We start from the raw sequence: 15,823 nt of genomic DNA, 5'->3' as shown, positions 1-15,823 counted from the left end.
CCTTATGATCAGACTTTTCTAACACCAGTTCAACACGTCAAACTTAGACTTATTCATTTACAGTACCATCCAGTTTTTTTGCCCTTTCTACTATTTTCTTCTTATTTGCCTGTTTCAGATTTGGCTTTAATTGTTGTTGTCGTTGTGCTTCTTTCTTTGTTTTCTTTAGTCTATCAAGTTAGTAGCGCATGGAATAGCCTTCCTCTCGAGACTGATAATCTTTAGAAAAATCAGTTTCTTTTCGCCATTTTTCAAACCGAAATTTGACTTGGAAGTCCAAAGTGACTTGAAAGTTTACTCAATACTTAAGCATCTGCAAAATACACTGTATTGCATTGTTCGGATGTTACTAAATAACACAACCCTTTTCAACTGTTCAAATAATATGAAACATTTCTTGAGTAATAAGTTAGCACATTCGAATGATTTCTCAGTGATTAAGTGACAGTATTTTCACAGTAAACTGGAGTAATGACTTTACTTGAGTAAGGGCTTTGTCAACATGGGCAAAAATAGAATTTTGAAAATATATAGAAATATATAACAGCTATGTCAAACAGTTTTTGGCAGTTTTTTTGGGAACACTTTTACAATAAGGTTCCATTCTTTAACATTAGTTAATGCATTAGATATCATGAACTAACAGTCAAAAATATATTTACAGCATATATTTAATAAAAATACAATTGTTCATTGTTATTAGTCATATTATTAGGAATATTAGTTCATAGTGCATTAACTAATGTTAACAAACACAACATTACATTTGATAAATGTATTAGTATATGTAGAAATTAAAACGAACTAAGATTAATAAATGCTGTAAAAGAATTGTTCACTGTTAGTTCATGTTAACTTATGTTAACAAATGGAACCTTATTATAAAGTGTTACTGTATTTTTCCAATGTCATGCATCCTTTGCATACATTTCTTTCAAGAAAAATAAAAATACAATTATTGGTTACCTCTTAAATTTGAAACAGTAGTGTATATACTAAATTGTCAAAAGGCTGAAAATGTAGGTATCTAAATAAAAAGTGGGGCAGTGGTGGCTCAGCGGTTAAGGCTCTGGGTTACTGATCAGAAGGTCGTGGGTTCAAGCCCCAGCACCACCAAGACACCACTGTTGGGCCCTTGAGCAAGGCCCTTGAACCTATCTGCTCCAGGGGCGCCGTATCATGGCTGACCCTGCACTCTGACCCCAGCTTAGCTGGGATATGTGAAAAATAAATAATTTCACCATGTATATGCAGAAATGTATGTATAATGTGTGACAATTGGTCAAATTGGTCAAAAATAAATAACTACATAAAACAGATTTAGAAGCAGATTTGCTAAATATTGTTTAAGGTTTTTACCCTTTTATTTAAATGTAAATAAATCTAAATATTTTCTCAGCAGAAGTGGAAGATTCTATCTGTGCAAATTTCCATTGATTAAACAATCAAATAAAACAATAATGCTTTGCATTCTCTCTCATTCTCTCATTTCTCTCTCTTGCTGTAGATACGAACAACCAAAATGTGATGGGAATGCCAGAGCACATCCTACCAAACCAAAGGACCATTATAGGAGCAGACACCTGCAGGGTGAGTAGATGTGGAAAGTTTGTGCAAAGTATGCTTAGAAAGCAAGATTTAAAGATGAAGTATTTCATGTTTTTTTTTAAATACTTAGAAAGTTTAACACCGTGGCTATTAAAACATTGCTTGTTTGAGCATCCAGACCAAGCAGACACAGCAACATTGGCTCAACCTGTGGTGTGAGTTTGGGGCGGAACTATTTGTTTGTTCAACCAATGGTAGACAGGGTGTATGAAAACATTATTTTTTCAATTCTGTTTAGTGAAGCAGAAATGACACATTTCACCTTTAAAATATCTGTCTAAACTAATCGAATTAAATAATGATATCTAGTCCAATGGGTCTCTGTGTGCGTTGCGTGTGAACTCAAGCATGCACAGGTATGTATGTGTGTGTACATCTACAATCCAAAACCATCTCCAGGTTTCCCACGACCCCAAGGCCTGTATAGACCACAGATGTTAACAGATCATCTCACTGTGGAAAGGGGGAGGTAGCAAAGATAGATTACAAAAGATAGCAAGGAGGATGACAAGGAGGGATGAGTGTGGGGGAGTGCCCATGACAAAATAACAGAGGATAAAGGAGTGAAGCAGGGACAAATAAAACAGCAGAAAGGAAATGAGGGAGTGACTTCCATTTACAGCTTGAATGAAGTCGTTGATTACACTAAAATTACAATGAGCGACAGTGTTTTGTGCGTTTGTGTGTGTGCAACATGTAAATTGCATGACATTTTGAACTTAGTTCCAAAAGGTTACCAAAACTATGATTCTGTTCCAAAACCAAGTGAGCTGCTCCAAAGCCAGCATTTTAATGCATTCTCCCGGCTATGCATATTAGTGCTCATTAGAGTATTGCGTTGTTCCTCTAACATCACCTGTATTGAAATCAGCAGTATTTGAATGACTTGAGGAGTTGCTGCCTATGTAGAGCATTCCAAATCAGCCTGTTATGAGGCTTCATTTCAGTTAGCTTAGCCTCATTTTCAAAACCAAGTACTCATATTAATAGTTAATAGTACATTTTAGGGTTAGGGTTTTGTGTTATATGCTACTTTGGACTCAACATTGACCCAAGAAGTTAGCTAAATGTGAATTACTTCCATTGGGGATGCTTTTGAATGTAAAAAAGGAATCATAAATATTTTTATTTTTTTTATAATTCAAAAAATCAACACTTAATTACATTTATTAATTTAGAAGACACTTTCATCCAAAGTGACCTATATCATAAATCCAAATGTTTTATTTTTAGGTTAAAGCTGAATTGTGTTACTTTATCTGTGTTAAAATACTTTCTCCTATCCCAGCTTAATATGCATAGACAATTATCAATAATTCATTCATCGGTTAATTTTCTCAAAAACTGTAAACACCATGCCTCTGTAGCTCTATGAAAATACCCTGTTTGTTTTGAAGGACTGGTCTAGTTCTACACAATAACATTGAGTCAACCAATGGCGTGAGTTGGGGGCGGGACTATATGTTATTTTGGACACTACAATGGACAGGTGCAATTAACGGTGTTATTACAGTAATATGGTGTTAATATAATAACCATGTTTAATTTTGTAGTAATGATTTTACTACAAAATACCATGGTGATACTATGGTTACTGTAGTAAAACCATGGTTGAGTTTTGTAATAGAAGATTAGGGTTGGGTTTAGGGGTAGGGGTTGGTGTATGGTGTCTGTGGGACTCTAAATAAATGTTATAAACATGCTGCAGTGATGCCACTATACTGTATGTTAGTATATATATATTTAGGGATGCAAATAATTTTTGCCACTATTTGAACTTATTGCAAAGAATATGCTTTTGGTTATTTACACTTAGTACAAATACCTTTAATAAATCATAAATCACAAATAGCATGAGAGGTCAGCATGTGACATTTTAATCTTCTATTGGTCACATCTTCTCATCATCTGGATTCATTGGTCAGAGTTCACCAAACAGTCTTTTGTCCCAAGAGGAATACAACATTTTTAATGTGACTGCGGAATGTGAAAGTCTATATAGTCATTTCAATTAGCTTTCTATGAAAATAGTTGAAGTCTTTGGTATGTCCTCATCTAGATAGCTAGGTAAATGTGCAAGTGTGAGTTAAAGATGTAGTAAACTGAATTAATTGCTGGTCTTAACCTTCACTACTCAAAGCTGTTTACTGGCTTTGCTGCAGTGAGCTTTGGATGCTTTGGCAAACATGCTAATAACTTCAGGTGTTAATGAATAAAGCTTCCTCTGTTCCTCAGGTGTATGTGGATGGTAAGGCTGCCAGCAGCATGTGTACTGGTGCTGTTCAATGAGCAGCTCTCAGGTCATGACTGGTTACTTGTGGTGTATGGGGGTGGGGGGTGGGGGGTTTTGGGGTTGATAGGGGGCAACTAAACATCCACAATTCACAGCCACTTCCACAATCTTCATGACTGCTTGAATCTGACAGTTTTCATGCAGCTTCTGCAGCAGCAGCAATTTTAGGACACTGAGTAACACTGGAATGCTTTAAAATCAGGGTAGTGATGGGTTTCACCATTGAATTCTCACAATGAATCCTTTAATCAGGTTTATGTTTGTCGATTGTATAAATTTGTGTTGCTAACTGGAGATTTTGACTGAATGTCTGAATATTTATTTAGTTTCTCTTGGTCTCAAATTTAGAGGAGCCTTAAAGGGATAGATCACCCAAATATGAAAATTCTGGCATCTTTACCCCCCCCAATCCCATGTGACTTTCTTTCTTCAGTGGAACACAAAAAGAGATATTTTGAAAAATGTACATGCTGCTCTTTTCCATAACAACATATACAGTGAGTATGGCTGTCAATCTCCATAAAGGAAGGTCTTCTGAAGCCATACAACAACTTGGTGTGAGAAACCAAAATTTAGCTTTGGACCAAAATTTAAGTCGCCAGTCACCTAAAATCTTCCCCTCTGCCATATCGATCAAATCCAACTTCATGCACACAGCGGTTGCAGCTTGCCTTATGTAGTGGAAGGGACAGGGTTAACACAACAAAACAATTGCAATAAAGGTGAAAGTGGCAACTACCAAAACTTATTTGAAGACAGCACTGTACAAATGTGAGCTGACTCACTCGAATGACATTTTATTGTTTCTGGCCCCAGTAAAGAGCAGAAACTCACGCAGGTATTACAGCAGAACATGTGTTGCAGAAAACACTCAGAAACTATCTGCACTTAGAAAAAATGTCATTTTTTCTTTTCTGTCGTGAGAGGTCATCTGTTTACTTTATCACACACACACACACACACACACACACACACACACACACACACACACACACACACCTGTTCACAAAGTCCTCGGCATGCTATTATCTCCTGCACCAGAGAATCTGTCGCCTCTGGGCCTGGCTGTAAACAGCTCAGCATGCAAAGACTCCTTGCGAATACACACACACTTTCTCTTTCTTTAACTGGACGGAGATGACTACTTTAGAGACTACTACTTTGCTTTTAGGATGGGGGTTTTGTCCTTTTTGGAGCTTGACAAGTGTGACTCTCTCAGCTTCTTGACTAGTAGGTGACTGATGTGTTTTCCAGTGGTTGAAGCCGAAACCAATATCTAAAGAGCAGGGCAGCCCATACAAATATTGAGAGTTCAGTGCAAATTTGCCCCTAACTTGCCGCAAATTCGCTGCAAGTTTGCGGCTAGTTTAGATTTTTTGTAAGGGAGTCCAGATAAATGTCAGAATATAGTATACATAATGCAATTTAAATGAGAGCAAATAATATGATAAAATAATTATTTTATGCCACATTTACTCAAATTCACAAAATATTTTTTGTGAAAACAGACATTATTTACTATCCAATACATACTATCCAATGCTATTATTTAGCTAATAAATATTTTTATTTTCAATAGTGATTCTCAATAGATTCATACTACTGTAATTTAAAAAAATTTTTTTTATTATAATACAATTTTAGTTTTAAGTCAGTATAAATTAAAGGCAGTTCAACAAATACTGCCATTGTGTGTGTATTCTCATTTCTTTTTTATTCACAATTTTTTATTTTATCCCCTTTTTATCCCAATTTGGAATTTCCAATTTCCACTACTTAGTAGGTTCTCGTGGTGGCACGGTTACTTACCTCAATGTGGGTGGCATAGGACAAGTCTCAGTTGCCTCCGCTTCTGAGACAGTCAATCCGCGCATCTTATCACACGGCTCATTGTGCATGACACCACAGAGACTCCCAGCATGTGGAGGCTCATGGTACTTTTCTTGATCTATGCACAACTTACCACACGCCCCATTGAGAGCGAGAACCACTAATCGCGAGCACTAGGAGGTTACACCATGTGACTCTACCCTCCCTAGCAACCGAACCAATTTGGTTGCTTAGGGGACATGGCTGGAGTCATTCAGCACACCCTGGATTCGAACTCTGACTCCAGGGGTGGTAGTCAGTGTCAATACTCGCTGAGCAACCCATGCCCCCTGTTTTCTCATTTACATTTTTTTATTTGTATTGCACTTCACAAAAAACATAATTTTAAAACTTTACAGAAAGATATACTGTAACAGAAAATTAAGTCTATTTATGTCTTAAAAGTCCTCATTGTGTGGTTTAAATGAATAATGTGATTGAAAATCATGCCTTATATTTTTTGGAGTATACATGTAAATATTTTATGTTTATAAAAGTATAAATACTTTCAAATTTAAATAAAGATTATGATAGAGTCATGTGGTACAATGTGAGGAGCGGACGTGTAGGCGGCGAGCTCTGCACACTTGGCTAGTTTTTAGTTATTTTTGTGTTATAATCCAGTTAGATTTGATACACACTGCTACATATTTGAAGTCAATATGTCAAAAAATTCAAAATCATCAGCTCTGGAGATATTAAGCTGAAACCTCTGACGGGCCTGCTGACCGGGGACTCGATTTGAATAATGCGGCCATGGAAATCCAGCATCAACTGTCCAACATGTTTGTGATTCTGAAGAAAGTTGTTGCTGTTTAAGAAAATCTTGCTGTAATACGTCGATCGAATATGGTGATGGAAACAAAATTCTCTGAGTTGGTTACAAGAGTGGCAGATGTTGAGAAGCGGATTGATTATCTGGAGTCATCGGAGAGGGAATTATCTGGTGACCAAAGTTGATCTAGAACATGTTCTTAAAAAACTTGAAGATTTTGAGAATAAGAGCTGCAGGAATACCATCCGAATTGTTGGAATTCCTGAGCATGAGGAGGGCAGAGATATGGTAAAATTCCTAGACGAGCTCTTCCCGATTCTGCTCGGCATAACGGGCCATAAGCTGGAAAGCTCACAGGGTTCCGGCTCGTAGATCGGCTGAGGGAGATCAATCAATCCTTTCCAAATTCCTGAGATCATCAGATAAAGATTTTGCGAGGAGTAAAGGAAAGCTTTCTTGGAAAAATCACAACTTTTTCTTGTTCCCAGACTTTGAAAATTCTACAAGAAATAAACATGATCGATTCAAGGAATGCAAGAAACTTTTACATCAAAGGAAGATTGCTTTTGCACAGATGTTCCCAACCAAACAGAGTATAAATACTAAGGATGGCCGCAAAGTATTATTATTATGCCCCAAGCAAGCACTGTCTTTCATAAAAACATTGGAGTGAGTAAGCCATTTAGTGTTTCTCATGGATTGACTCGCTGTACTTTCTCTTGGCTGTTAGAGGAAGCTGGGCTCCATTTTTGTTTCTTTTTGTGTTGGTTCTGCCTAACGGCTGGAGTTTTTTTTGTGGAGTTACACTCCTCCTTTTTTCATCAGTCCATAAGATTTATTCTAGAATAGATATTCTTTGTATATCTTAGTCCCTCATTTCATCTGTTGTTGATTGCTCAATTGGAAATATTTTAGTCTCAGATCATGCCCTGGTTTGTTTAGAGGTGTTGCAACATATGGAGAAAAAGAAATAATATAGTTGTCGCTTTAATGTATCCCTCTTATCAAAATCCTGATTTGCAACAAATGTAAAGGCTGGAATCAATGTTTACTTGGAGACCAACTGGTCCACAGTATCCTCTGTGGGCGTGGCTTGGGAGCCACTTTAGGCAGTTCATAGGGGTCTGATCCACCCTGGGGATATAAGGATGCACCTCATTCAATTTAAGATTCTGCATAGTTTTTATTGGACTTAAAGATACACCAACCTGTTGGCGATGCCAATCAGAGGATGGGGACATAGCCCACGTTTTTTGGTATTGTACTAAGATTCAAGAGTTTTGGTCGAGGGTTCAGAGTTGTCTGTGAGATCCTGAGGACTCAGATTTCATTCTGCCCCAGTCTTTGTATTTTGGGTGATGGGGCGGGGGTTAATGTAGGGAATACACACATACAAAACTGGGTCCTTACCAGTGTGATGATTAGCAGGAAGTGATCTTTGGGGGATGGAAGTTGGCTGGTGCACCCTCATTTCATGAGTGGTGCACCGAATTGGGCAGAGTCACGGCCTTTGTAAAGATGTCACATAGACAGCTGGCCAGCTTGGGTGCCTTTGACAAGAAGTGGGGCACTTAAGTGGCCTTCTTAGAGGGTTGCCAGGGAGGAACAGAGGAGAGGGACAGTTTAGGGGGGATATTTTGATTAAAGTTTATTCTGTGTTTTCATGTGCTGTTTGTGTTGATTTGAGTTTAGAATCAATAAAAATTGATAATTATAAAAGAAAAATTTAAATAAAGATTATGATAATAATTTAGGGGTGTGTGCTTAATTGCCAAAATAATATCACAAGTATAGTTCACCCAAATATGAAAATTCTGTAGTTAAAAAAGCACTACAAACAATGCAAGTTCTTGAACAAGCTTCTCTCATACACATTAATGAATGGACATCAAGATTTTCACTAACAAATGACTTCAATTTGGGTTGTTTTTCACCAAAATCTATCATGTATCTTCAGAAGACTTGGAAGATGGTGCATTAATCCCACTGACTACTGTTATGAAACATTTGGGCCTTTTTTAATCAAAATCAACTGCTATTGTATTGATAAGATGGACCAAGATATTTACTAAAACAACTCCTTCTGTGTTCTGCTTAAGAGGGAAAGTCTTACAGGTTTTGAACGACATAAGGGTGAGTAAATTATGACCAAACTTTCAATTTTAGGTCAGTTATTCATTTAAAGGTCCTACAAATGTGCTTCATTTTCTTTAAGCAAAATAATTTTTTCATTTCTTTCTTTTGATTTTTGGGGTGAAATATACCTGGACATGTTCTTGGCAGGTTTTGTGAGATTCACCCCAACTTTAAGTCTACAGAGCATAGTTCCCACACACAGCAGGCTTCTACCTGAGTCTATAAACACAGGACACACGGCTCGTCATCTGTTTGATTGGCAGCTGTCATCTTCCTTAGACAGGATAGGGGAGGTCTGATTTTTACGACAGTGCGGCAAAGAATGTCTGAAGCCATGACAGAGCTTAACTCTCCTTCTCTCCACCATCTTTATGTGCAGTTGGTGTTAAAACAGTGAAACGGCTGTTAGTTTTACACCTTTCAGGTGTTTATTGGACCACCTATGGCGACAATTCCCAACATATCCACCAGTGTTTTTGCACACCAGCAGTAGCCTTAGTTTTCAAGAACATGTACATTGGTAGTTCAGAAGCCTTAATCCAGAGCTCATTTAAAATAAATGTTTTAAACCTATATACACATATAAATACAAATTTAAGCAAACAAAATTTTACAAAGTGTTAAATATTTTAAAATGTTATGCCTTTTCTAATGAGTAAGAACTATGTTATAATGAAGGTGCTAACATACAGTATACAGTGTTAACATGCTTGCTTAGTTTCTGAGTGTCAAAATAACATATAGTTCAATAATTAGGACCAGAGCAGCAGAGTTACATGAGGTACTTCAGCCACAACAGCTGTTTATGAGGTTTCATAGCTGTTTATACTGGTAACTGCCTGAAGGTACATGTCACATGAAAGGAAGCTTTGTTCTCTATCAATCTTTTTTGCCACAGGATTTTATTTAAAAGATACTTAAAGGGATAGTTCACCCAAAAAAGTTCTGTCATCACACCCTTTTGCCATTCCAAAATACATGACTTTCTTTCCTCATGGAACATAAGACATGCTTTTTTTTTTTCCATACAATGAAAGTGAATGGTGACTAAGGCTTACATTCTTGAGAGCTGCAGCGGAGGGGAAGATTAGCTTTGAATAAAGACCTAAATTTGGTCCTGTTCCTTACACAAAGCTATTGTATGGCTTCAGAAGTCTCACAATATAGCACACAAGTAATATGAACTAGTCACTTATGTGCTATGTGAGGAACTATTATTTTTATTTATATATTTCTACCCCATTACATCTGGGGGATGCTAATTTTCAACATGAATGTTTTGATGCCTTATTTTGTTATTTGAAGTAACATAAATGCAGAAGTAATCTCTGAAAACTGCAGATTCTAAGCTTTCAAATGAATCCTCAAATGCCTGACTTATGTATACGGAGACGTTTAACGTTTTAAGCATAAACGTTTTTCGCGATATAGCGCCCCCTTTGGATACTCCGGTGTTTACTTGGTCCTGTTTGGAGCTTGAGAGACATGGTTGCTATGAACGGTTGTTGTATAAAAAAGAGCAGCAAGAGGATACTTCAGAAATTCCCTTTAGTGTTCAACTAAAAAGAAAAAAGAAAGAAACAGCATATTAGTTTAAAACGACATGAGGGTGAGTAAATCATGACAGAATTGTCAAAACTATTCCTGTTGTATAGAAATATATTTAGTGTTATTTCACACATTATTATTTATTTATTATTATTGCTATTATTTCACGCAAAAATCAAGAGTTGATGGCAAATTCGCTTAAAAATTGCCCCAAATTCGCCACTGATTATTTTCACACGCAAATGAGCTTTGCAGTAAACTTGCGGCAAATTGTCCATTGTTGCCAAAAGTTTGCCTGAGGTTCACCAGAAGTGGTGAAGAGCTGCAAACGTCTGGCAAACATTTGTGGCGAATAACAAGCTCAACAACAAGCTTTGCATGTGAACATAACGAGCAGCAGACTTGTAAAAAAAAATAAATGTGCGGCAAGTTTTGTTTTTTGTAAGGGAGGACAATACTGATCAAAGATAAGTGCTTTTATGTTTACAGGTCTACACATCCACTGTTTCTATCATGTAGGTCGTTTTAAAAGTGACGTGAAAGTAACTCTTGCATCCATGTTTTTCAGGATGTCCTGGGGAGAAGAAGACAGAATTTCTGACGAGCATACTGGACGCATTGTCCACAGACATGGTCCATGCGGTAACTGACCCGGCGTCTGCTGGCAGGTCATTATTTTTTGTAATTAAATTGATAATTGACAGATTTAGATGTAATGGTAAGGTTCATGAAATTAACTGACCTGGCCTCGATGTGTGTAGTAAAAATATTTACTCTCTTCATTAGCTGTCTGACTAGTTCAGGTCCTTCATCGTCAACAAGCAGCTAAAGAGAAATTTCATTTGAAATAATCTTCACCTGCAGTTTTAACATGGCAGCAAAACTGCTGCAATGTTTCACTTGTTAAACGGTTCATTTGTTGCCATTCAGAATTAACTTTCACATCCAACTTGTAGAAACATACAAACACTATTAAACTGTCAACCTGAGAATTTTCACATTAATCAAGATTACATCATGACAATTCCTATTAAAGGAATGTTCCAGGTTCAATAAAAGTTAAGCTCGATTAACAGCATTTGGTGCATAATGTTTTCCACAAAAAATTATTTTGACTTGTCACTCTTATTAAAAAGAAAACGCTAAACTTGCGGTTTCAGTTGGCACTTACAATGGAGATGAATGGGACCCGTCCATAAATGCTAAAGTCCACATCATTCAAAATATTTGAGTGTATTCAAATCGCTTACTAACCTGATCTGTGTAAATTTATATTCAATATTGCAACATTGTTGTCATGACGACAAACTGTAATCCCAGTATTGAATATAACTTTAAACAGATAAGGTTAGCAAGCAATTTTCTCACACTAAAATAATGTTAACGTGTATATTGTTAACGTCTTGTTAACGGAGTATTTTAGCATTACACCCAGGACTAGGTGGATTAACTAATGCCGTTGATTAACCTGAACTTGTATTGAACCTGGAATATTCCTCCAATTGGGTCATATTCTGATTAGGCTTGTGACAATTTACATAATAACGTTTTTTACAAACAATTTACACAGTTCTTCTGCTTGTGCTTCAAGAGATTCACCCAAAAATGAAAATTCTGTCATCATTTACTCACCCTCATGCCATCCCAGATGTGTACGACTTTCTTTCTTCTGCAGAACACAAACTGAAATGTATAAAATAATACCTCTGCTTTGTTACTCCTTCCAATGCAAGTGAATGGTGGCCAGAACTTTTAAAGTCCAAAAAAGCACATAAAAGCAGCATAAAAGTAATCCATACAACTACACTTGTTAAATGTATGCCTTCAGAAGTGATATGATAGGTGTAGGTGAGAAACAGATCAGTATTTAAATCCTTTTTTGTTGCTATAAATCACTACTTTCACTTTTATATTTTTCTTTTGTTTTTAGCGATTCACATTATTTGTGCATATCGCCACCTACTGGGCAGGAAGGAGAATTTGTAGTAAAAAAGGACTTACATATTGATCTGTTTCTCACCCACACCTATCATATCACTTCTGAAGATATAGATTTAACTACTGGATTCATGCAGATTACTGTTATGCTGCCTTTATGTGCTTTTTGGACATTCAAAGTTCTGGTCATCATTCACTTGCATTGTATGGACCTACAGAGCTGAAATATTCTTCTAAACATCTTTGTTCGTGTTCAGCAGAAGAAAGTCATACTCATTTGAAATGGCATGAGGGTGAGTAAATGATGAGAGAATAAACATTTTTAGGTGAACTATCCCTTTCATGAATAAGGCCTTTTATTTGGAATACATCACATTTATTTAAACCAATGCATGTCCAAAATAAAGTTAGTATGCGTGATGTGCACGTAAATGCTACTATGATTATTGATAAAATGTTATTTTTTCTCCATTCAGGATGTTGGAGCCTGACCCCAGTCACACTCTGGAAGAACGAGTTGTCCACTGGTATTTCAGCCAACTTGACAAAAATGCAAGCGGTGACATTGGAAAGAAAGAAATCAAACCATTCAAACGGTTACTGCGCAAGAAATCCAAACCGAAGAAGTGTGTGAAGAAGTTTGTGGAATACTGCGACGTCAGTAACGATAAGGCCCTGTCTCTACAAGAACTGATGGGCTGTTTAGGGGTCACTAAGGAAGAAGGTGAGTCACACTATTTATTGTTGGATAACCAAGCAATCTTTGTCTTGAGGTCAATTTGACGGTGTAAATCACTGTCAGCGCAAATCACTGTTGCAGTCTCAAAATCATTGCGACACATGATCCCAATGGAATTCAATGGATTCATAGCGTTCTCTGATGTTATGTAAATTGTAGTGTGTAAGGGGCTGTTCACACAAGATACATTCTTGCGTTCAGACTGCAGTGTTATTTTATTTTTGGTCTATGTTAACATCTCGCTATTTTTCTGCATATTGCTCCATAACCGCCATGTTTAAAATAGTTCACATTTTGACATGAATCAATTATAATTTTTTAACAATTGACCAGTCAGATGAATTTGGGGATGTGATAAGGATATTTATACATATGGACAAACTAATGTGCACTGATGTGTCGTCCGGCAAGATTTATTGACCAAATATTGACCAAATAAAACCACTGGCATATCCATCCATCCATCTATCCATCTTCAACCGCTTATCCGAAGTCGGGTCGCGGGGGCAGCTGCTCCAGCAGGGGGCCCCAAACTTCCCTATCCCGAGCCACATTAACCAGCTCTGACTGGGGGACCCCGAGGCGTTCCCAGGCCAGTGTGGAGATGTAATCTGTCCACCTAGTCCTGGGTCTTCCCCGAGGCCTCCTCCCAACTGGACGTGCCTGAAACACCTCCCTAGGGAGGCGCCCAGGGGGCATCCTTACCAGATACCCAAACCACCTCAACTGACTCTTTTTGCAATTATCGGTATCTGTATCAGCCTATAATTTTTAGTTTAAATCTAATTTGGCTAAAAACTTTGATAACTGCATCCCGATGACAAACAAAATGTTAATACTAGCAGTCAACAATAGAAATATGACATCTTTTCTTTTGCACTCGTCATCTAAGCGCCCTAAATGTTCTGACTGTACGAAGGAAATTATGACAGTGTTCATTTTAATTTCAGGAAGAAATTGTTTAAGATTGTGTGGTCTTTTCAATGGCCATGAGTGCTTGCATTTGTTAAATAACTTTCTCAGAAACAACCCATATTACTGTCATGTAATGGGGAACTGTCCTGTAAAACTCTCATTGTTTTGTTTATTTCCTAGGGGCTAAAACAGGTGAAGGCACAACCTCTAGTAAACTGGTGAGTTAATGTCTGCGTCTGTTAACATTTACTGCATGCATTCCAGCCCACCTCTTTCTCTTTTTTTCCCTCTCTTTTTTACTGAGTAGTACATTGAAATCAATTATACAAGACATTTAGAAAACCTCCTATAATAGTTCAGAAATTGTTACTTTACTAATACCAGTGTGTGCACATGGTGAACCCACAGCAACAAAAAATGAACACAGACACATTTAACCTAAGAAAGACCTAAGAAAAATGTTCATCCCTGAATTTCTTACTTGACATATTACATATTGAAACATGAAGTTGAGGAGGGTCATATGGGGGGCTTGTCCCTTTAAATAGCCATGGTTAGCCGTGAACCATGATTTGCTATTTGCCATTGCTAGCCTGATGCGTGAGATTAGGGGGAGGGAATTCTCATTCTAGAATGCATTTGATTGGACAAGAATTTGTATATGCCTATAAGTGCAAGATGAGTCATACATATTTGTGTCCACTTTCCCAGAAAAAAAAAATACTTTTGCTTTCATGAGGTCTTTCTGGGGTTGAATGCTACAGTATGAGATGATTACTAATAATGGTGGGGGAAATTCACTAAGAATACATTGTACCGACTAATAGCGACGTTTCTTTGCATGCACTATTTGTTTTTTTTTAGCACTCAATTCACTAAAGACATTATGCAAATCAGGTAATTAGTGCTGACTGAAATTTGCTATTTTAAATGTAGAAAGTGTACTTGACTGCATGATGCGTCTGCATATGTTGCCGGTTATAATGCTCTTCACCATTATTTGATGAATTGCTAGTACAATGATTACCAGAAAATGTACATAAACATAGTGTTGTGCTAACATACCACACACTGGACTATAGTTTATGGAAATTATGACAGCATTAAGATTATATTTGCCTTGCTTTCACTGTCATTTTCATGTTGGTCTTGCTTCTTGCAGAACGTGGCAAAGAAACAAGGCTAAATTCGCCTCTGAGATCGGATCGCACCAGCTGTTGTCCCGCAGATCACACCGCCACCAAAATGACGATGGAAAAAATAGTCTTTGCACTTTGTACTTTAAAACAATGTAAATTCACTTTGTAGAAAGAATAAGGTATTTAAACAGACTGCTGAATATGTGAATGATGTAGTTAGCATTTGTATGTCCTTACAACAACAGCTAAAAGAATAATAGTATTTAACACATACAATGTATGTGTCCTTTGTGAGTCTAAAATAAGTATTCTTTTCTAAATTGTACAAGTTGTATCACATGTTGCTTTTGTCAAGGCCATTTTTTGATGTTCTGTTACGTACTTTGCTTGTCTTTACTTTTGGAGAAATAGTTTGTAATGCATCTAAACTGAATTTTAGAAGCTTTGTTTTAGTTATATATATATATATATATATATATATATATATATATATATATATATATATGTATATATATATATATAAACCCCAACTACTGCCTTGAGATTGGAAGTACAGATTATAGTCCTGTGCCACGCATGGAATGGGATGCAATTTTTTTTTTTTTTTTTTAAACTGCTTCATGATGATTAGAAATAAAGACATCTTTTATAAAAAATGTATTTTTATTATTGTACTAATGTTTCAGAGAAGGATCTTTAAAAAGACATTTCACCTTCCCTCCATCAGTGAACTTACAGACTGACCTCAGTTATTTATTTATTTTGCTCTGTGTGTAATTTATGATTCGCTGATCTGGTGGTGATTCTGAGAGATTAGATGGTTTATACTCTGGTTTGAACTCCGCAGAGAACATTTATTAGGG

General features: G+C 36.8%; 1 protein-coding gene across 2 annotated transcripts in view; it reads left to right on the top strand.

Moving 5' to 3' along the window:
* The window catches only part of LOC127660456 (SPARC-related modular calcium-binding protein 2-like), a 53,655-nt gene extending 38,186 nt beyond the window's left edge, over positions 1–15,469 (top strand). For both annotated transcript variants that reach the window (XM_052150699.1, XM_052150700.1), the window contains exons 9-13: positions 1,508–1,590; positions 10,798–10,897; positions 12,644–12,891; positions 14,002–14,039; positions 14,984–15,469. In XM_052150699.1, coding sequence (XP_052006659.1) covers positions 1,508–1,590; positions 10,798–10,897; positions 12,644–12,891; positions 14,002–14,039; positions 14,984–15,007 — 493 coding nt within the window. In that variant the 3' untranslated portion in view covers positions 15,008–15,469. The remainder of the gene's footprint in view (positions 1–1,507; positions 1,591–10,797; positions 10,898–12,643; positions 12,892–14,001; positions 14,040–14,983) is intronic.
* The last annotated feature ends 354 nt before the right edge of the window (positions 15,470–15,823 follow it).

Source organism: Xyrauchen texanus, chromosome 20 (genome assembly GCF_025860055.1).
Source record: "Xyrauchen texanus isolate HMW12.3.18 chromosome 20, RBS_HiC_50CHRs, whole genome shotgun sequence".
In the NCBI taxonomy this organism is placed as follows: domain Eukaryota; kingdom Metazoa; phylum Chordata; class Actinopteri; order Cypriniformes; family Catostomidae; genus Xyrauchen; species Xyrauchen texanus.
This window is presented reverse-complemented; position numbering and strand designations above follow the sequence as displayed.